The sequence below is a fragment of the Octopus bimaculoides genome, chromosome 29 (genome assembly GCF_046866305.1).
Source record: "Octopus bimaculoides isolate indiv1 chromosome 29, ASM4686630v1, whole genome shotgun sequence".
In the NCBI taxonomy this organism is placed as follows: domain Eukaryota; kingdom Metazoa; phylum Mollusca; class Cephalopoda; order Octopoda; family Octopodidae; genus Octopus; species Octopus bimaculoides.
This window is the reverse complement of record NC_142956.1, coordinates 19,291,744-19,316,280: the sequence shown is the minus strand read 5'-3', so window position 1 is coordinate 19,316,280 and position 24,537 is coordinate 19,291,744. Positions and strand designations below refer to the sequence as shown.

Genomic DNA, 24,537 nt, shown 5'->3' with positions numbered 1-24,537 from the left:
GCTGAGGTTACCATGGTCTTTTCAGTAGGCTTTTCTCTCCATGGATAAACCTAATGTTACCCCTTTTTACACAATTGACATTTTCTGTGATATACGATACCCCCCCCCTTTTTTTTTCCTACCGATCCCTTTTGATCGGATTTTTTTAAAAATTTAAATTTTTATTTATTTTTTTTTTTTTTGAAGAAAAGCTCTACAGTTGTATTTGTCCCATCTGTGCGCAGCCCTGTGTGGCTAATAAAAGAAAGTTATCTGTCTATCTATCTATGTGTCTGTCCGCCTCTCTCTATATCTATCTACCTCCCTCTCTCACTCTTTCTCTTTGTCTGTTCGCCTGTCTCTATATCTCTCTCTCTCTCTTTCTCTTTATCTATCTATCTGTCTGCCTCTCACTCTGTATCTACCTCTCTATCTATTGGTGTACTCCTAGATTATATGCTATGGTAACATATAATCCACCATCTTCAGGCAAAACATTTAACAGGTACAAACAGGGCACATAAGAACTCGATGTTGACGAATCCAACAAGCAGCCTTGCGTCGCAGCTAGGTTTTCGTACTTAGATATCTACAATCTCCTACAGAAAACTGATACATTTACGATTGTTTTAACACACTGTGAAAACTATTTTACTGTACCTAGCCATTTTTGGCGTCCTATGGGTTGATGGGCCTGGATTCTATTGAATCCGATAACTAACCAATATATATGTATACATATATATGTATGCGTTTAGAAATATATATTTATAGAACATACGAATATAACAACATGGTTTGCTAGCAACAATGTAGTATAAATAATAACAATACTACTAATACTAATAGTACTAGTAATTATAATAATAGTAGTAGTAGTAGCTGCAGTAGTATTAGTAGCAGTAGTAATGATAGTAAACAAAGTATATGTCCTGCCCAGCTCTTCGAAACGCCGGTGTTAAAACGAGGGTAGCTGATGAAGAAGAATGTTCTCTATGTGGCTTGTGTGTTTTCTCGTCTACGTTTTGTTTGCAATGTCCTGTACCCAGATATGCACCTATACATACAGGTGGATGTCGGTATGCACATGCCTGTACGTATATATGCATATACTCATTTACTATTTGTTTTTACATGACCGAACGCAGCGTCACCAACCTGTAAGTAGTTTTCGCAACTTTATATTTTTCGACGCTACTCTATCTCTTTCTCTTCCTCTATCATTTCCCCCCCTCTCGTTCTTCCACTTTACTACTACGTATCTCTCTTTACCCCTCTCGTTCTTCCTCTGTTACTACTACGTATCTCCTTTTGCCCCCTCTTACCTCCTCTCTTCCTCTCGTTGCTCACCTATTCTTCTATTTCCTCCCTTTGTTTCTCCCTCTACCACTCTCTCTCTCTTCCCCTTACACCGGCATGGTCACATGCTTCCAGTCAATAATCCTTTTCTTCCTTGGCTATCGCCGAGCAAACACGCGAACTTACTTCGTCCCCACTTTCAAGTTCGTGCCTCACAGCGTTCATACACATAATTTTTCCCGTCTGGCCGTATAGCCTTTTCTGTTTGTTTTCCTGTCTTGTTTTTTGTCCGCCACTACATTCCTCCATGGGAAGAGCCGTTTTAGCGATGCGTCCTGCCCAGCTCTTCGAAACGCCGGTGTTAAAACGGGGGTAGCTGATGAAGAAGAATGTTCTCTATGTGGCTTGTGTGTTTTCTCGTCTACGTTTTGTTTGCAATGTCCTGTACCCAGATATGCACCTATACATACAGGTGGATGTCGGTATGCACATGCCTGTACGTATGACCGAACGCAGCGTCACCAATCTGTAAGTAGTTTTCGCAACTTTATATTTTCCGACGCTACTCCTTCTCTTTCTCTTCAATTTTCCCCCCTCTCGTTCTTCCTCTGTTTACTACTACGTATCTCTCTTTACCCCTCTAGATAGATAGATACGTAAAAATATACACCTAAGTTTTAAGATAAAGGGGGACATATCCATATTTATGTATTTAAATATATGTATGTATGTATATGTGTATATATATAAATGAAAATATGTATATATCATTATGTATACATATATACGTACATGATTATACTCATTTCCTTTCACAAATATGCGTATATGAATGTATATATATATATAAGTATATATATATATATATATATATATATATATATATATATATATATATATATATATATACACGTATACAGCAATATCTAGCTATCTGTGTGTATGTGTGTGTGTGTGTGTCTCTCTCTCTCTCTATATATATATATATATACTATATATATATATATATATATATATATATATATTTTCGTACGTACGTTCGTACGTAGGTACGTTCGTTTGTTCGTTCATATGTACGTTCGTTCTTTTCTCCGTACGTACGATCTTTCGTTAATTTAGGCCTACGTAATACGTACGTACGTTCGTTCATTTCTTCGTTCGTACGGTCTTTCGTTAATTCCTGCCTACGAAATACGTACGTATGTTCGTTCGTACTTACGTTGTGTCGTTATTTCTTACCTGCTTACGTACGTTCGTTCGTTAAATCGTTCTTTTGTTCGTACTTTCGTTCGTTCGTACGTTTTTACGTACGTACGTACGTACGTTCGTTCTTACATACGTTCGTTCTTATGTACGTACGTTCTTTCGTTATTTCTTGCCTACGTAATATGTACATTCGTTCGTTCGTTCCTTCGTACGTAAGTACGTTCTTTCGTTATTTCCTGTCCACGTACGTACATACGTTCGTTCATACGTACGTTCGTTCGTACGTTCTTTCGTTATTTCCTGGCTATGTAATACGTACGTACGTTCGTTTATTTTTTCTTTCGTACGAACGTACGATCTTTCGTTAATTCCTGCCTACGAAATACGTACGTACGTTCGAACTTACGTTCTGTCGTTATTTCTTACCTACGTATGTACGTTCGTTCTTACGTACGTACGTATGCTCTTTCGTTATTTCCTACCTACGTAATATGTACGTTCGTTCCTTCGTACGTACTTTCCTTTGTACGTAAGTACGTTCATTCATTATTTCCTGTCTACGTACGTACGTTCGTTCGTACGTACGTTCTTTCGTTATTTCCTGCCTATGTAATACGTACGTACGTACGTTCGTTCGTACTTACGTACGTTCGTTTATTCCTTCTTTCGTACGTACGTACGATATTTCGTTAATTCCTGCCTATGAAATACGTACGTTCGTTCGTACTTACGTTCTGTCGTTATTTCTTACCTACGTATGTACGTTCGTTCGTTCAATCGTTCTTTCGTTCGTACGTTTTTACGTACATACTTTCGTTCTTACGAACGTACGTTCATTGTTACGTACGTCCGATCGTTCTTACCTACGAACGTATGTTCTTTCGTTAATTCCTGCCTACGTAATATGTACGTTCGTTCGTTCCTTCGTACGTAAGTACGTTCTTTCGTTATTTCCTGTCCACGTACGTTATTTCCTGCCTATGTAATACGTACGTACGTTCGTTTCTTCGTTCGTACGTACGTACGATCTTTCGTTAATTCCTGCCTACGAAATACGTACGTACGTTCGTTCGTACTTACGTTCTGTCGTTATTTCTTATCTACGTATGTACGTTTGTTCGTTCAATCATTCTTTTGTTCGTACGTTCGTTTTTACGTACGTTCGTTCTTACGTACGAACGTTCGTTCTTACGTACGTACGTTCCTTCGTACGTACGTGCGTTCGGTCGTTTCTTCGTTCGTACGTACGTAGATCTTTCGTTTAATCCTGCCTACGAAATATGTACGTACGTTCGTTCGTACTTACGTTGTGTCGTTATTTCTTACCTACGTATGTACGTTCGTTCGTACGTACGTTCTTTCGTTCGTTTGTACGTAACTTAGTTCGTGCGTACGTAAGTTCTTTCGTCATTTCCTGCCTACGTAATACGTACGTACGTTCGTTCTTTCGTTATTATTTGCCTACGTACGTACGTACGTTCGTTCGTACGTACGTTCTTTCTTTTGTTCGTAGGTACGAAAGAATGAACGATCGAACAAACCAACGTACGTACAAAGGAACGAACGAAATAACGAACGAACTTACGTACGTACGTAGGCAGGAAATGACGAAAGAACGCACGTACGTACGAACGAACGTACAAACGAACGTACGAACGTACGTATGAACAAACACACCTGCGTACGTATGAACAAACGAACGATCGAACGAACGTACGTACGAAAGAACGAATGATTGAACGAACAAAGTTACGTACGAACGAACGTACGTACGCAGGCAAGAAATAAAGATAGTACGTACGTATGAACGATCAAAAGAACGTACGTACCTATGTACGGACGAATAAAAGAACGAACGTACGTACGTAAGTACGAACGAACGTACGTACGTAAGTACTAACGAACGTACGTACGTAAGTACGAACGAACGTACATATATACGTACGTACGTACGAACGATTGAACGAACGAAATTACGTACGAACGAACGTACGTACGTAGACAGTAAATAACAAAAGAACATACGTACAAACGAACGAACGTATGTAAGAACGAACAAACGTGCGTACGTACGAACAAACGAACGAACGTACGAAGGAACGAACCAACGAATGAACGAACGTACGTACGTAGGCAGGAGATAACGAAAGAACGTACGTACGAACGAACGAACGAAAGTACGTAAGAACGAACGTACTTACGTACGTACGGACGAACGTACGTACTACGTAGGCAGATAATAACGATAGAACGTACGTACGAACGGACGTAATTACGTGTTACGTAGGCAAGAAATGACGAAAGAACGTACGTACGTACGAACGAACGTACGTACGAAAGAACGTACGTACGAACGAACGTACGTACGAAAGAACGTACGTACGAAAGAACGTACGTACGAACGAACGATCGAAGGAACGTAAGTACGTGCATACGTACGTACGAACGAATAAACGAACGAACGAACGAACGTACATACGAACGAAGGAAGGAACGAACGTACGTCGGTAGGCAGTAAATAACGAAAGAACGAACGTACGTACGTAGTTCCATTCGTATGAACGAACGAACGAACGTACGTACATACGTACGTAGGAACGACCAAACGAACGAACGTACGTACGAACAAACGAAAGAACGAACGTACTTACAAAGGAACGAACGAACAAACGAACGTACGTACTTATGAAGGAACGAACGAACAAACGAACGTACGTACGTATGAACGATAAAACGAACGAACTTACGTACGTGCGTACGTATGAACGTACTTACGTATGAACGAACGAACGAACGAACGTACGGAAGTACAAACGAATGTACGTACGTACGGAAATACGAACGAACGTACGTACGGAAATACGAACGAACGTACGTACGTAGGCAGGAAATGACGAAAAAAAGTACGTACGTACGAACGAACGTACGTATGAACGAACAAACATGCGTACGTACGAACAAACGAACGAACGTACGTACGAAGAAACGAACGAACAAACGAACGTACGTACGTACGAACGAAAAAACGAACGTACTTACGTACGGACGGACAAAAGAACGAACTTACGTACGTACGTACGTATGAACGATCGAACGAACATACGTACGTACGAACGAATAAAAGAACGAACGTACGTACGTAAGTACGAACGAATAAAAGAACGAACGTACGTACGTAAGTACGAACGAACGTACATATATACGTACGTACGTACGAACGAACGAAAGTACGTGCGAACGAACGTAAGTATGTACGATCGAACGAAGAAACAAACAAACGTACTACGAAGGACGGAAGAAACGTACGTACGTACATAGGCAGGAAATAACGAAAGAACGTACGTACGTAGGCAGGAACAATCGAACGAATTAAAGAACGAACGCACTTACATAAGTAAGAACGAACGAATTAACGAACGATCATACGCACGTACGTACGAATGAACGAAAGAAAGAACGTACGTACTACGTAGTTCCGTTCGTACGAACGAACGTAGTACATACGTACGTAGGAACGACCAAACGAACGAACGTACGAATGAACGAACGAAAGAACTATCGAACATACGTACGAACGAATGTAAGTACGAACGAACGTACGTACGAAGGAACGAACGAACTAACGAATGAACTTACGTACGTACGTTGGCAGGAAATAACGAAAGAACGTACGTACGAACGAACACACGTGCGTACGTATGAACAAAGGAGCGAACGAACGTACGTACGAAGGAACGAACGAACAAACGAACGTACGTACGAACGAACTTACGTACGTACGTTAGAACGAACGTACGAACGTATGTACGAACGAATGAAAGAACGAACGTAGGTACCAACGAAAGTACGTACGTACGTAAGTACGAACGAACGTACATATATACGTACGTACGAACGAGCCTACGTACGAACGAACGTACATAAGCAGGCAAGAAATAAGGAAATAACTTACGTACGTACGACCGAACCAACGTACGTATGAACGAACGTACGTACGCAGTCAAGATATAACGAAATATCGTACGTACGTTCGAACGAACAATCGAACGAGTTAAAGAACGAACGAATTAACGAACGATCGTACGCACGTACCTACGAATTAACGAACGAACGTACGTAATTACGTACGTACGTAGTTCCGTTCGTATGAACAAACGAACGTACATATATACGTATGTAGGAACAACCGAACGAACTAACGTACGTACTTACGAATGAACGAACGAACGATCGTATGAACATACGTACGAACGAATGTACGTACGAAGGAACGAACGAAATAACGAACGAAAGTACGTACGTACGTAGGCAGGAAATGACGAACGAACGTACGTATGAACTAACAAACGTGCGTACGTACGAACAAACGAACGATCGAACGAACTACGTACGAAGGAACCAACGAACAAAAGAACGTACGTACGTACGAACGAAGAAACGAACATACTTACGTACGTTGGTACGAACGAACGTACGTAAGTATGTTCGTTTCTTCGTTACGTAATCACGTACGTAGTTCCATTCGTACGAACGAACGAACGAACGAACGCACGTATATACGAACGCACGTATATACAAACGCACGTACGTACGAATGAACGAACGTACATATATACGTACGTACGTACGTACGAACGATTGAACGAACGAACTTACGTACGAACGTACATAAGAACGAACAAACGTGCGTACGTACGAACAAACGAACGAACTAACGAACGTACGTACGTAGGCAAGAAATAACGAAAGAAAGTACGTACGTACCAACATACGAACGAACAAACGTACGTAAGAGCGAACGTACGTATATAGGCAGATAATAACGAAAGAACGTACGTACGTATTACGTAGGCAGGAAATGACAAAAGAAGTACGTACGCACGAAAGAACTTACGTACGAACGAACGTACGTACGAAGGAACGAACGAACGTATATACGACCGAACGTATATACGAACGAACGAACGTAATTACGTGCATACGTACGTACGAACGAACAAACGAACGTACGTACGAAGGAAGGAACGAACGAACGTACGAAGGAAGGAACGAACGAACGTACGTAGGTAGGCAGGAAATAAAGATAGAACGTACGTAAGAACGAACGTACGCACGTACGAAGGAACAATCGAACGAATTAAAGAACGAACGCACTTACGTAAGTAAGGACGAACGAATTAACGAACGATCGAACGCACGCACGTAGGAACGACCAAACGAACGAACGAACGAACGAAAGAACGAACGATCGAACGAACATACGTCCGAACGAACGTACATACGAAGGAACTAACGAATGAGTGTACGTACGTACGCAGGCAAGAAATAAAGTACGTACGTACGAACGTACGAACGAACGTACGTACGTACGTACGAACGAACGTACGTACGTACGTAGACAGGAAATAACGAAAGAAGGTACGTACGTACGTAGACAGGAAATAACGAAAGAAGGTACGTACGTATTACGTCGGCAGGAAATGACGAAAGAACGTACGTACGAACGAAGGAAGGAATGAACGTACATACGTACGCAGGCAGGAAAGAACGTAAGTACGTACGTACGAATGAAAGTACGTACGAACGTACGTATTACGTAGGCAGGTAATAACGAAATAACGTACGTACGTATGATCGAACAAACGTGCGAACGTACGTACGAACGAAAGAACGAACAAGAACGATGGAACGAATGTACGGACGTAAGAACGAACAAATGAACGAACGTACGTACGTAAGTACGAACGAACGTACATATATACGTACGTACGTACGAACGATTGAACGAATGAACTACGTACGAACGAACGTACGTACGTATTACGTACGCAGGAAATGACGAAAGAACGTACGAACGATCGAACGAACGTAAGTACGAACGAACGAACGTAAGTCCATACGTACGTACGAACAAACGAACGTACGTACGAACGAAGGAAGGAACAAACGAACGTACGTACGTCGGTAGGCAGGAAATAACGAAAGAACGTACGTACGTACGAAGGGACAATCCAACAAATTAAAGAACGAACGCAGTTACGTAAGTAAGAACGAACGAATGAACGAACGTACGTACGTACAGAGTTCCGTTCGTACGTACATAGGAACGACCGTGCGAATGAACGAACGAAAGAACGAACGATCGAACGAACATACGTACAAACGAGCGTACTTACGAACGAACGTACGTACGAATGTGCGTAGGAAGGAACGAACGAGCTAACGAATGAACGGACGTACGTATGTAGGCAGGAAATAACGAAAGAACGTACGTACGAACGAATGAACGTACGAACGAACGAACATACGTATGAACGAACAAATGTGCGTAAGTACGAACAAACGAAAGAACGAACATACTTACGAAGGAACGAACGATCGAACGTACTAACGAACGTAAGTACGTCCATACGTACGTACGAACAAACGATCGTACATACGAACAAACGAACGTACGTACGAACGAAGGAAGGAACAAACGAACGTACGCACGTAGGCAGGAAATAACGAAAGGACGTACGTACGTACAAACAAACGTACGAACGAACGAACTTAGGTAAGAACGAAAGATCGTACGCACGTACGTACGAAGGAACGAACTAACGAATGAACGTACGTACGTAGGCAGGAAATAGCGAAAGAACGTCCGTACGTACGAACGACTGAACGTACGAACGAATATACGTATGAACGAACAAACGTGCGTAAGTACGAACAAACGAAAGAACGAACGTACTTACAAAGGAACGAACGATCGAACGCACGTACGTACGAGTGAACGAAAGAACGAACGTAGTTCCGTTCGTACGAACGAACGTACATATGTACGGAGGAACGACCAAACGAACGAACGTACGAATGAAGGAACGAACGAACGATCGAAGGAACATACGTACGAAGGAACGTACGAACGAACGAACGTACGTACGAACGAACGTACGTATGAACGAACAAACGTGCATAAGTACGAACAAACGAACGAACGTACGAACGAACTTACGTACGTACGTATGAACGAATAAAAGAACGAACGTACGTACGAACGAATAAAAGAACGAACGTACGTACGTAAATACGAACGAACGTACATATATACGTACGTATGTACGAACAATTGAACGAACAAAAATGCGTACGTACGAACAAACGTACGTAGGCAGGAAATAACGAACGAACGTACATATATACGTACGTATGTACGAACAATTGAACGAACAAAAATGCGTACGTACGAACAAACGTACGTAGGCAGAAAATAACGAACGAACGTACGTATGAACGAACAAACGTGCATAAGTACAAACAAACGAACGATCGAACATCCGTAGGAACGAACGAACAAACGAACGTACGTACGTAGGATGGAAATAACGAAAGAACGTACGTACGAACGAACGAACGTGACTAGTCGATCCCAAACAAAGTAAATAAACACAAAGTAAATAATTTTCTTTTCGTTGAATCTTCCCCCATCTTACTCTTAAAATGTTGTTTTACGTCCTTCCAGGGTGTATTTTGGTGTCAGATCTATTTCTGCACATGATGCGCACTCACACTAGGTAGTCGTAGGATCGACTAGTCACGACTCGCTACCGCGGATGCGCGAGTGCACCCACTCTTCTTGAATATAATAAAGCAAATAAAGCTTTAGGATCTTTGTGATTTGACGGGCAACACTTGTTTTCTTAACGAAACACTTTCAAACTTGGGACACTGGTAGAATGCGTCATACAAAACAACTTTTTCTCTTAGCCTTCTTAACAAAAAGTTGTACATCGCAAGTTATTTCATGTTAAAGTTGTCGTATTTCTGTAATTTCAACCAATCACTGACGTCTATTCAGCTGAATACAGTCAGCGCTCTTTCGTAAACAATCATTTTTGGCCGGTCATAAAAATGTTATTCCCTGTGACATATTTCATCCGGTTTAATCGTAATTTATACGCATATATTGTTTATATAATAAATTAACCCTAACCCTAACCCCAAACTAGAGTTTGATTTGAAGAAGATTTGGCTGCTATTTCTAGGAAATGAAGCACTTGGTGGAGGTCCATTAATAATTGTAGCAGCTCCAATAACAAGTGCAGGCAATATTCAAGTATTTTGATGGCTTTTCCCCCTTTGTTTACGAACAGTCTAGTTAATCGGAAATGTCAGAACTAACGGGGATTAATACCATATACACCGTCACAGCAGTAACTGTATTCAACTGAATAGACGTCAATGATTAGTTGAAATTATCGAAATAAGACAATTTTTAACGTGAAATAACTTCGAATACAAAATTTTTTATCTGTTCTATACCACAAAATATACAAGTATACGAAGTTTGAAAGTGTTTCGGTACCAAAAACACTACATAAAAAAAATGTTGCCCGTCAAATCATAAGGGTCCAAGCTTTATATTTCGAGAAAACAATATATACCTAATAATATTATGGTAATCTTCCAGTTTCGAGGGGTAAAAGAAATATTCAAGGGAAATAACTGAACGACTTACCAGTATTATCCGTACTACTTTTTCTCTAAAACAGCATGCGACGGAATTTTAACAGGCAGAAAAGAATCTAAAACAGCATTATCCATTTTTCCTCTAATATTAATTCAGGAGTCAGGATTTCGTTTTCAGCAACAATAAGATGTTGTGCAGCCGGTCTTCTACGAGGCATTTTTTGATTTCTCATAAGAAACTATGATATTCAATCACGTGTGTGATTTATATTATAAACAGTTAACGTCAATCAAATCACGTGATTTATTCATAAACAAAGTAGTACGGATAATACTGGTAAAACGTTGTTATTTCCCTTGTATTTTATTTATTTTTTTAACCTCTCGAAACTGGAAGATTACCACCTAATAATATTATTAAACCCTTATGCAAAAGGTACAAAATTTAAATTTTACTATACTTAAAACTAAACCAAACAATTTCTCCTCTTCAGTACAACAAACAAAAATATTTCTATACCCACTACTTTATAATAAAAAAACTTTTATATATATCTATTAATTCAAATAATCACCCTATATATCAATAATCTGGTGAAAACTTGAAGATGAAGTTGTTGACAGAATGGGACAAAGAAAAAAACCACTGGAACGAAACCGACCAGTCAGGAGAGCCATCTACTGGAAAATTGAATATAAACATAACAAGGGAAATAACTTATACACCACTTCCATCGTGGTCTAATTCGATTCTTAATTAAGGTGCTTAATTAACGATCACTGGCTCGTTTATATCTGAATACGGTAAGCTGACAAAGATTTATTTTAAGGCTGTAATGATGATGATAATACTATTAATAATAATAATGTAAATAATAGAATTATGTGAACCTTTCGATCGTAAATTAATTACTTTTTGAAGCGAAAACCACATTAGGAAAATATATTTGCTCGTCTTAAATAATAGCTTGTAAACTGAAATGTTGATCTGTTCTTTATGAAGACCTACGATCGATTGTTTCATGGGATATAAAAGAAATTAAATGGTCGTAATTAATTAGTAAAATGAGAAGAAATCGATTGAAGAATGCCACATTAATTAATGTTGTCCTGATCTTTATGAAGCATTGATAAAACATGAAGTTGACAAAGATTTGCTTTAAGGTTATATTAATAATAGTAAGGGAGATGATGGTTTCAAGTTCTGGCCCAGGGCCAGAAATCTTTGATGTGAGGGGGAAGTCGAATACATGGAACCCAGTATTTCCGGAAAGGGATGAAACACGACCTAGACCGTATTTGAAGTCAGGACTTAGCACCGCGGTCAATTTTGCCTTTAATCCCTTTTAACTGCAGATCTACCTGTGTGCCAAGCATTCTTTCCCCACCCCAGTTACGGAAAAACCGGACATTTTAATGTGGTGTGAAAGAAGGAAAGTTGTAAATCTAGTCGAGTTAACGGTTCCTCATGAAGATAATGTGGACGGCGCGCGGGCTCGAAAGATTGACCGTTATGTAAACCTCCTCGAGAAATATGAAGACGCAGGCGGGAAAGCGGAGCATTTTCCAATCGAAGTTGGATGTAGAGGGTTTGTAGGACACAGTGTGAAACGACTGTTGTTCTTGTTAGGCCTAACTCACTGTAAGGTAAATACCGCCTTGACCGATATCTCAAATACAGTGGAGAAGGCTAACCACTGGATTTGGTTAAAAAGAGGCGATGGCTAGAGAAATATTGAGCTTTGTTTTTAATAACCAGTTGATCTAGCAAGCGGGGCTTCATATTAGTGAGGGGGGGGGGTCTGTGCGCATTTATGCCGTCGTGAAAAAGGCCCGAAACGGCGCGCATTTTCTCCTGATGACCCCATACACTTGCTAGCTTCCGGTAAGGGGAGTTCTCGACTGGTAGCATGTGCGAGTTGTTTGCAAGACATTATTATTATTGTATTATTTAATGCAATAATAATAATGATAATCCTTTGTACTTTAGGCACAAGGTCTGAACATTGGTAGGAGGGCGTAAGTCGGTTTTACAATATTACCCGGAAACGGGGGGGGGATGCATTGTGGATACCCAATGTGCCATTCTTACCCATGTAAACATACATATTAAATGGGTGACACTTAATGTTGTAATATTTGCAATGTTGAATTAATCTGTCAATTCACCATCTATCCTCTGTTTCTTACTACATTCTTTTCCTATTTCAGAATATCACATCTGAGACTTTTATTCCAAGGAAGACGAGGCATCTACAAAGCACATTCATCAATAAATCAACTACTTTATATAAGTAAAATCTATGATGAACAATTGGAAAATATTTCTTCTGGACGATGGTATTAACAGCAACATTTTCTTGTCTTCGCTGTCTGGAATGTAGAGGAGGTGATTGCTTTACAGGTTAATTAAACTTGGTTAACTTTACAAAGGACTTGACAGTTTTACATCTGTTTTGGATATTACGCAAGATCACAGACGAAAGAAACATAAGATTAAATTATTTTCTGGGAATAGTGACACAACCAATCACAAACATATTCATAGGAATGACAGAAACATTATCATTGTGACATGTATGACAAATTATTCTCTTAGAATGAATATAACTAAACCAAAAATCCCTGATACAGGAGAGAAGCCATATTACTTTGATATCTCTGGTAAATCATTTTGTCAAAGCAGTGAGTTATCAGTACACAAACGTATTCATACAGGAGAGAAAGCATATCATTGTGATACCTGTGGTAAATCATTCATTTGTAGTAGTCACTTGGCTTGTCACAAGCGTATTCATACTGGTGAAAAACCATATCACTGTGATATCTGTGGTAAATCATTCTCTCAGATTGGTCACTTGACTAGACACAAGCTTACACATATAGGAGAGAAGCCATATCATTGCGATATCTGTGGTAAATCATTCTCTGAAAGTGGTGACTTGACTAGACACAAACGTACACATACAGGAGAGAAGCCATATCATTGCAATACCTGTGGCAAATCATTCTCCCGTAGTAGTCACTTGACTAGTCATCACCGTATTCATACTGGGGAAAAACCATATGAATGCAATATATGTGGTAAATCATTGTCTTCTAATAGTCACTTGATCAGGCACAAACGTACTCATACTGGGGAAAAACCATATCAGTGTAATATCTGTGGTAAATCATTTTCCGAAAATTGCGCTTTAACTATACACAACCGTGTTCATACAGGAGAAAAACCATATCAGTGTGATATCTGTGGTAAATCATTTTCCGAAAATTGCGCTTTAACTATACACAACCGTGTTCATACAGGAGAAAAACCATATCAGTGTGATACCTGTGGTAAATCATTTTCCGGAAATTGCGCTTTAACTATACACAACCGTGTTCATACAGGAGAAAAACCATATCAGTGTGATACCTGTGGTAAATCATTTTCCGGAAATTGCGCTTTAACTATACACAACCGTGTTCATACAGGAGAAAAACCATATCAGTGTGATATCTGTGGTAAATCTTTCTCTACAAATGGTGTCTTGACAAAACACAAGCGTATTCATACAGGAGAGAAGCCATATCATTGTAATATCTGTGGTACATCTTTCTCTAGCAATGATGTCTTGACAAACCACAAGCGTATTCATACAGGAGAGAAGCCATATCATTGTAATATCTGTGGTAAATCATTTTCTGAAAATAGCAGTGTAACTAGTCATAAACGTATCCATACTGGGGAAAAACCATATCAGTGTGATATCTGTGGTAAATCATTCTCTCGAAGTGGTGACTTGGCTAAACACAAACGTACACATACAGGTGAGAAGCCATATGAATGCGATATCTGTGGTAAATTATTGTCTTCAAATAATTCCTTGACTACACACAAACGTATTCATACTGGAGAAAAACCATATCAATGTGATATCTGTGGTGAATCATTTTCCGAAAATCGCGCTTTAACTATACACAACCGTGTTCATACAGGAGAAAAACCATATCAGTGTGATATCTGTGGTAAATCTTTCTCTACAAATGGTGTCTTGACAAAACACAAGCGTATTCATACAGGAGAGAAGCCATTTCATTGTAATATCTGTGGTAAATCTTTCTCTAGAAATTATGTCTTGACAAACCACAAATTTATTCATACAGGAGAGAAGCCATATCCTTGTAATATCTGTGGTAAATCATTCCATGCAAAAGGCCACTTAAGTAAACATCTGAATATTCATACACAGGTGTAACAGTATCAATATCAAAATTTATTACAACAGGACAACAATTATGAATATTTTGTCTGCTAAAAGACAGGGTTTATTCCTCTCCAAGCTTGACATTATCAACTTCAATTGCATCAATATCAATATGAGATTCATGAATATCAACCTTAACATCATGTATGTATTTAAATATATCAACACAGAAATGACTTTGATTTCTGAAGATGATCGTGCTGGATTTTTGAGGAATTTCTTGGAAAATAATGAATAAAAGTTTTAAGTGATATTGATTTTGTCTTTGTTGTGTTTTCATCATCATCATTATCATACTTTAAGGTCCATTTCATATGCAGGCATGAGGTAGAAAGCCAGTGCTGCTCCAAGTTCCACCCAGATTTGGCTGTATACCCTTAAGATACATGGCATAGTTTATAAATATGCTTGTTCACGTATCCTAATAGCATGAAACTAGTAGTAGCCCTTTCGGATGTGTATTTAATTTTATATATACATGTATGTGTGTTTGTGTGAACACGATATCAGTCTGATAACTCAAATAAGTGTATACATTTCTTGTATTTTGAACATACTTTTGTATGGGGTAGAAGCATGGAGTCCCTTCTACAGACAAATTAAAAAACTTCAAATTTTTCACATGTGCTATTTGTGCAACATATTCAACAAAATGGCAAAATCTTAGAAAAGTGTGATACATACATGCGTAAATATGTAGATGTGTTGGCGTATATGTCAGTACAAGAATACATTACCATGTCCATGTGTTTGTATATTTGGATATATATCATGTGTATATGTTGGCACTCCGTCGCTTACGACGTCGAGGGTTCCAGTTGATCCGATCAACAGAACAGTCTGCTCGTGAAATTAACGTGCAAGTGGCTGAGCACTCCACAGACACGTGTACCCTTAACGTAGTTCTCGGGGATATTCAGCGTGACACAGAATGTGACAAGGCTGATCCTTTTGAATTACAGGCACAACAGAAACAGGAAGTAAGAGTGAGAGAAAGTTGTGGTGAAAGAGTACAGCAGGGTTCGCCACCATCCCCTGCCGGAGCCTCGTGGTGCTTTTAGGTGTTTTCACTCAATAAACAATCACAACGCCCGGTCCGGGAATCGAAACCGCAAGTCCGCTGCCCTGACCACTGGGCCATTGCACTTCCACATCATGTGTATATATCCAAATATATATACATACGTATGTGTGTTTGACACTCAGGCAAAATGAAAATGTTCTTGATGTTTCAAACTGTCAAACAAACACCCTTGCTTGGTACTGTATGTGTGTATAGGAGTATGGGCATGTATGTGTGTCGGTATATTTATCTGTTTATGTATTTGTGTATACAAGTATATATGGAAGGATGTCACCCCCTCCCCTATCTTAATTGCTGTTTTTGTCTCCTTGAAAGAATCTTAGGCTCCATTTAGTGTAGTGTTGCGTTGGTTCCCAACGTAAATTGTATTCACAACTCTTAGATTTGTACTACAAATCTTTGTGAAGCCATCCCTTTCCTCCGTTTTTCTTCCCTTCATTTCTCTCACCGCATGCTGCATCGCCTATCTACCACCACATTCTGGAGACCTTTCTAACGTGGTCTTTAATATAAACTTATTAACAGCAGAAGCTACTCACTCTCCTGGCATTATGTTCTGTTTTCTGAGAAGTTCATCATCATCGTTTAATGTCCGCTTTCCATGCTAGCATGGGTTGGACGATTTGACTGAGGATTGGTGAAACCAGATGGCTACACCAGGCTCCAATCTGATTTGGCAGAGTTTCTACAGCTGGATGCCCTTCCTAATGCCAACCACTCCGAGAGTGTAGTGGGTGCTTTTACGTGTCATCAGCACGAAGGCCAGTCAGGCGGTACTGGCAACGGCCACGCTCAAAATGGTGTATTTTATGTGCCACCCGCACAAGAGCCAGTCCAGGGGCACTGGCAATGATCTCACTCGAAAATCCTACGAAGGCCAGTCAGGCGGTACTGGCAACTAGACTAAAACAGTTGTTTTGCAGGATGTCACACTTTTGTTCATCATTAAAGAATATGTCTGACACAACAGTAGTGGACCACAAACCATCTTTGTTATTAATTATTCTCTGCCTAACTCGGAAACTTACACTCGTTTGGATTTGGAGTCTGTAATCAAACTGGAATACGTGTAGCGAGTGTAGTCCAGTATGACTTAGATCACACATAGTGTATTCAGTCAGTGACTTGTGGATGTATGTGTAGAGGCGCGAAATTATAACCGCCATTGAGGAAGTACTATTCTGCGCATGCGCAGGGGACATCACCACCGGAAGCTCCTCGAGTTGTGCATGTGTAGTAAAACTGGTACTTAAAGAGTGAGTTTCATTTTGTTAGGCAGTTGCGCGACAGACCTTCTACATGACAACTCTTCGCTCCTCGACGAAGCACTCTTCACCTCGATGCCTTCGATGGTGATAGCTACTTGCGTCTCTGGCAGGCATCAAGGAAGCCCTTAACCTTCCAATACCAAACTACAACTCAATCAGTGGCTGCTAAGCTGAATGACAGGAATTGTGAAACCAAGCATCATCAAAAAAATAAAACTTATTTTTATTATGTTGTAAAATTGTTCTATTGTCTCTTCATCAATAATGCTGTTGAAAGGTGATAGAGAGAGACTAAAGTCTATATGACAACTATCAAACTTTTACATACCTGGAAGGACAAACCCCTAATTACTTTGGTAAGAACATATATGTCTGTATACATTATTGGTATAAAGTTCAAAATTTACTTGCAATGATGAGGCATGCGTTCGATCGTGTAGTACAAATAATATATGAGTATATGCATATATATGTACATATATATATATATGCATGTATATATATATATATATATATATATATATATATATATATGCATGTATATATATATATATATATATATATATGCATGTATATATATATATATATATCATCATCGTTTAACGTCCGCTTTCCATGCTAGTCCAACCCATGCTAGCATGGAAAGCGGACGTTAAACGATGATGATATATATATATATATATATTTATATGCATGTATATATCATCATCATCGTTTAACGTCCGCTTTCCATGCTAGCATGGGTTGGACGATTTGACTGAGGACTGGTGAAACCGGATGGCAACACCAGGCTCCAGTCTGATTTGGCAGAGTTTCTACAGCTGGATGCCCTTCCTAACGCCAACCACTCAGAGAGTGTAGTGGGTGCTTTTACGTGTCACCCGCACGAAAACGGCCACGCTCGAAATGGTGTCTTTTATGTGCCACCCGCACAAGCCAGTCCAGGGGCACTGGCAACGATCTCGCTCGAAAATCCTACAGGAGCCAGTCAGGCGGTACTGGCAACGGCCACGCTCAAAATGGTGCATCTCATGTGCCACCCGCACAAGAACCAGTCCAGGGGCACTGGCAACGATCTTACTTGGCTTGCCGGGTCTTCTCACGCACAGCCCATTTCCAAAGGTCTCGGTCCGTAGTCATCGCCTCGGTGAGGCCCAATGTACGAAGGTCTTGCCTCACCACCTCAGCCCAGGTCTTCCTGGGCCTACCTCTTCCACGGGTTCCCTCAACTGTTAGGGTGTGGCACTTTTTCACGCAGCTATCCTCCTCCATTCTCACCACATGTCCATACCAGCGCAATCGTCTCTCTTGCACGCCACAACTGATGCTTCTAATGTTCAGCTTTTCTCTCAAGATACTTACACTCTGACGGGTATTCACATTGACATTACACATCCAACGGAGCATACTGGCTTCATTCCTTGCGAGCTTACGTATGTCCTCAGCAGTTACAGCCCATGTTTCACTGCCATGTAGCATGGTTGTTCGTACGCATGCGTCATACAGTCTGCCTTTTACTCTGAGTGAGAGTCCCTTTGTCGCCAGCAGGGGTAAGAGCTCTCTAAACTTTGCCCAGGCTATTCTTAATGCATGTATATATATATTTTTATATGTATATATATATATATTTATATGCATGTATATATTGACCATTCAAATGTTGATGTGATATATCTCGACTTTGCAAAAGCCTTTGACAAAGTTGATCATGGCTTGATATGTCACAAGCTGCGAAACCTTGGCATAGCTGGTAAATTAGGAGAGTGGCTGCATGACTTCCTGAATGGTAGAAGTCAGACAGTTGCAGCCAATGGAGAACTATCTAGGGAAACACAAATATTGAGCGGTGTTCCACAAGGAACTGTTCTGGACATGCCCACGGTCACTCGGAGAGCCACTGTCACTAGCTATGCTGATGACACAAAGATATCTCAGGCAATAAAGAATCCTGATGATATTGTAAGCCTGCAGAATGACCTAAATGCAATATATGAGTGGGCAGAGCAAAATAATATGCAGTTCAATGCAAAAAAATTTCAAGTACTGCGTTAAAAGACCACAAGCACCTCCCAACTGGCATACACAGGGCCTGGAGGTACTGCAATCCCAGAACCACAAACAGTAAGAGATCTGGGCATCAACATGTGTAGTGATGCATCATTTCACATGCACATTGTCAAGTTGACAGCAAAGTGCAGACAACTGGCAGGGTGGATACTGAGGACATTCCGTACAAGGGATCAAAAAGTCATGTTGACTCTATGGAAGACATTTGTTCTGAGCCGCCTAGACTATTGCTCTCAGTTGTGGTCACCACACAGTGTTAAGGGGACAGCAGAACTCGAGGCAATTCAGCGGCACTATACAAAAAAGATCACCACAGTCCAACAGATGAACTACAGGGAGCGACTGAAGGCACTAGGTCTCTACTCCCTGGAGAGCAGGCGGGAGAGATATGTAATAATATACATATGGAAAATACTGGAAGGACTGGTGCCAAACTTTGGCATCAAGTACTACAGGAATGCCCGCACGGGTCGCCACTGCATGGTGCCAAAGGTACCGTCCACTGCATCTCACATAAGAACGAGATACTGCAGCAGCCTCGGTTTCAGAGGACCTCAGCTCTTCAATGCCCTGCCAAAACATTTGAGAGACATGCAAGACATGGATGCGGAGGTCTTCAAGACAAAACTTGACGCTTTCCTCTCCACGATACCAGACGAACCAATGGCTCGTAATGAGACGCAGTTTAGGGCAGCTATGTCAAATTCTCTTATACACCAGATATGCCATCAAAACTCTTGATTGGACCATGTCAGGTGGGGGAGAAGAGCCATGCAAGGAACGTGAAAATCACGGTGGTGCACCAGCATGACCGCAGCCACTTGGCTGAAACACATAAATAAATAAATAAATAAAAAAAAAATATATATATATATATTTATATGCATGTATATATATATATATATATATGTATATATATTTATATGCATGTATATAAAATACTTATTATATAAAGATAGAAAAATATTATTAAAATATCAAAATAATAACCATTCAATAATCAATCCTACATCCATTATAAAATAATCTAATAAGTACATCATATATAAAAACCTACTAAACAAATTTTTTCGTTTAAAATGCTATTTGAACGAAGTTTAAGTTTAAAATAATAAAGATATTATTAGCACATATTTAAATGATGCAATATTTAAGCTAGGTCCAATCAGACTGGAACCTGGAGTAGCACTCTGGCTTGCAAGCTCATGTCACACTTTCTCATCCATGCCTGCATAGAAAATGGACATTAAAGGATGATGATTATGATGATGATGATGCAAACACAACAGAGACAAAATCAATGTTACTTCAAACTTTTATTCATTTTTCCTATTCCTTTATTCTCTCAGAACAAATTCCTCAAAACTCCAGCACAATCATCCTCAGAAATCAAAGTCATCGCTGTGTTGATATCTTGAGATATATACATAATAATGAAGTTGATATTCATCAATGAGTTACCTCAGGTGACACAATGATATGGCTTTTCCTCAGTAAGAATATTGGACAAATAAGAGAAGGTATTACAAGAGCGTAGCTCGAAACGTTAGCGACTTTCCGTATTCCCGAGCGTCATACTAATACATCCTTTTGTTGTTTACACCACCTGTCCTCGTCTGTTGTTGTTTTTTTTTCGTACATTCTCCTTACTATATATATATGTATATCAGTGATGTGGTTTCTCTCCTGCATGAATGCATTCATGTTTACTTAAGACTCTTTCTTGAGTAAATGATTTACCACAGGTATCGCAATGATATGGCTTCTTCGCTGTATGAACGTGCTTGTGTTTATTCAAGACACTGTTTGCAATGAATGATTTACCACAGATATTAGAATGATATGGCTTCTCTCCTGTATGACTACGTCTGTGATAAGTTAAAGTGCTATTTTCAGAAAATGATTTACCACAGATATCACATTGATGTGCTTTTTCCCCAGTATGAATGCGTTGGTGACGAATGAAGCGACTATTACAAAAGAATGATTTACCACAAATATCACACTGATATGGCTTCTCTCCAGTATGGATGCGTTTGTGCCTAGTCAAGTGATTATTTTGAGAAAACGATTTACCACAGATATTACAATGATATGGCTTCTCTCCTGTATGAATACGTTTGTGACTAGTTAAAGTACCATATTCAGAAAATGATTCACCACAGATATCACACTGGTAAGGTTTTTCCCCAGTATGAATGCGTTTATGCCTAGTTAAGCTATCATGTCTAGAAAATGATTTGTCACAAATATCACAGTCATATGACTTTTCCCCAGTATGAATATGTTTGTGAGTAGTTAAGGAACTGTTTCCAGAAAATGATTTACCACAGACATCACAGTGATATGGCTTCTCACCTGGGTGAACACGTTTGTGATAAATCAGGTGACTATTACTATGGAATGATTTTCCACAAATCTCACACTGATATGGTTTTTCACCTTTATGAATACGTTTATGACAAATTAAGTGACTATTACAAGGGAATGAATTACCACAGATATCACAATGATATGGCTTCTCTCCTTTATGAATATGTTTGTGACAAGATAAAGTGCTATTTTTAGAAAATGATTTACCACAGATATCACAGCGATATGGTTTTCCCTCAGTGTGAATACGTTTGTGCTGAATCATGTTACTATTAGAAGAGAATGATTTATCACAGATATCACAATGATATGGCTTCTCACCTGTATGAATACGTTTGTGATGAATTAAGTGATTATTACAAGAGAATGATCTACCACAGATATCACAGCGATATGGTTTTTCCCCAGTATGAATGTGTTTGTGCCTTGTCAAGTTAGAATTCAGAGAAAATGATTTACCACAGATATTACACTGATATGGTTTTTCCCCAGTATGAGTACGTTTGTGATAAATCAAGTTACTATTAGAAGAGAATGATTTATCGCAGACATCACAGTCATATGGTTTTTCCCCAGTATGAATACGCTTGTGACTAGTCAAGGAACTGTTTACAGAAAATGATTTACCACAGATATCACAGCGATATGGTTTTTCACCTGTATGAATGTATATGTGATTAGTCAAGTGAATCTTTTGATAAAATCGTTTACCACAGGTATCACAATGAAATGGTTTTCCTCCAGTGTGAATGCGTCTGTGCGTTTTGAAGAGACTAACGTCAGAAAATGATTTACCACAGGTTAGACAATGATAAGGCTTCTCTCCTGTATGTGTACGTTTGTGTATAGTCAGTCGACTTTTTCGAGAGAATGATTTACCACAGATATCACAGGAATATGGTTTCTCTCTTGTATCAAAGCTTTTTGGTTTAGTTAAATTCTCCATTTTGAGAGAATAATTTGTCGTGTATATCACGATAGTGTTGTTTCATTTCTTTGAATATGTTTGTGTTCAACTGAGTCACAATTTTCAGAGAATAAATTAAATGTTATGTTTCTTTCAGCTGTGATCTTATTTAATATCTAAATCAACAGGTGAAAACTGTCAACTCCTTCGTAAAGTTAACCAAGTTTAATTAACCTGTAAAGTGATCACCTCCTCTACATTCCAGACAGTGAAGACAAGAAGATGTTGCTGTTAATTCCATTGTCCAGAAGTAGTATTTTCCACCGTTTGTTGGAGATTTTAGTTACATAAAGACGTTGACGTATTGATGAATGTGGTTTATAAATATATGGTGTTCCTTTAATTGATGAAAGTCAATAAAAAGGAATGTAAAAAATGTCTTTTACATCAATAGGATGTGATAATCTGAAACAGGAAAAGAAGCAGTAAAATAAACAGGATAGTTAAACGGCATAGTAATTCAACGTTACAAATGTTACATTAACACCTTTCATCCATTTAATGTCCATGCTTGCATGGCTCAGAGTCCACTGAGACATTGAAAGACTGGCATACCAACACAAATGTGCTACAACAAAGCAGGAATTCCATCGATCTCAACTTTGCCTATCATTCTTTCGGGATCGACGAATTAAGTATCAGTTGCGTACGAAGATCGATCTAATCCACTGCCCCTTACCCACCAAAAAATCGGACCTCCTGCCTAGAGTAGGAAAGATTATTATTATTATTATTATTTATTCATTGACACCGAATTGAATGAACGTCAAAGCCGACCTAGGCTGAAACTCCCGACTTCAGATACGGCCGAGGTCGAACGTCCCTTTCATCCCTTTCCGAAAATATTGGGTTCTATGTATTCTACTTCCCGCCCACATGAAAGATTGTTGGCCCTCAGCCAAAATTTGAAACCATCATCATCATTACTATTATCAATATAACCTTAAAGCAAATCCTTGTCAACTTCACGTTTTATCAATGCTTCGTAAAGAACAGGACAACATTAATTACTGTGATATTCTTCAATCAGTTTCCTCTCATTTTTTACTAATTAATTATGCCACATTACACTCATCGGACAAATTAATTTCCCTTATATCACACGTTTCAGTTGATAATAGGTTTTCATAAACAACAGATCAACATTTCTGTTTGGAAGTTACTATTTCAGACCAGGAAATATATTTTCCTAATGTTAAGTTCCGCTTCGAAATAATTACTGTAACATCGAGAGGTTCACATAATAATATCATTTACATTATTATCATTAGTATTATTACTACCATTACAGCTTTAAAGTAAATCTTTGTCAACTTACCGTATTCAGATATAAACAACGAGTCAGTGATCGATAATTAATCACGCTAATTAATAATTCAGATGCACCTTCCAGGAAGCGTTGTATAAGTTATTTCCCTTTATACGGCTGTATTTCTTTAATTCTCCAATAGATGGCTCTAATCAGAAGTTTGTTTTTTTTAATTTCACCAGATTATTTGAATAATGCGTATTAACATATTCTTCTATACAACTGTTTCCAGCACACGATTTGGTGGAGTTAATGGATATGGACCGTACCCCTCACCTTTTTTT

At 39.2% G+C, this 24,537-nt stretch overlaps 2 protein-coding genes across 2 annotated transcripts; one reads left to right on the top strand and one right to left on the bottom strand.

Moving 5' to 3' along the window:
* Positions 1–11,239: 11,239 nt before the first annotated feature.
* Positions 11,240–15,442, top strand: LOC106880331 (uncharacterized). Its single transcript, XM_089345201.1, has 2 exons — positions 11,240–11,742; positions 13,150–15,442. Exon 2 carries the CDS (start codon positions 13,518–13,520, stop codon positions 15,174–15,176), a length of 1,659 nt encoding a protein of 552 aa, XP_089201327.1. The 5' UTR covers positions 11,240–11,742; positions 13,150–13,517; the 3' UTR covers positions 15,177–15,442.
* A 5,459-nt stretch (positions 15,443–20,901) lies between these two features.
* LOC106880329 (uncharacterized) lies at positions 20,902–24,401 on the bottom strand. The gene is made up of 2 exons (XM_052977968.2): positions 24,263–24,401; positions 20,902–23,349 (listed from the first exon to the last, which is right to left on the bottom strand). Exon 2 carries the CDS (start codon positions 22,921–22,923, stop codon positions 21,271–21,273), a length of 1,653 nt encoding a protein of 550 aa, XP_052833928.1. The 5' UTR covers positions 22,924–23,349; positions 24,263–24,401; the 3' UTR covers positions 20,902–21,270.
* Between the last annotated feature and the right edge of the window lie 136 nt (positions 24,402–24,537).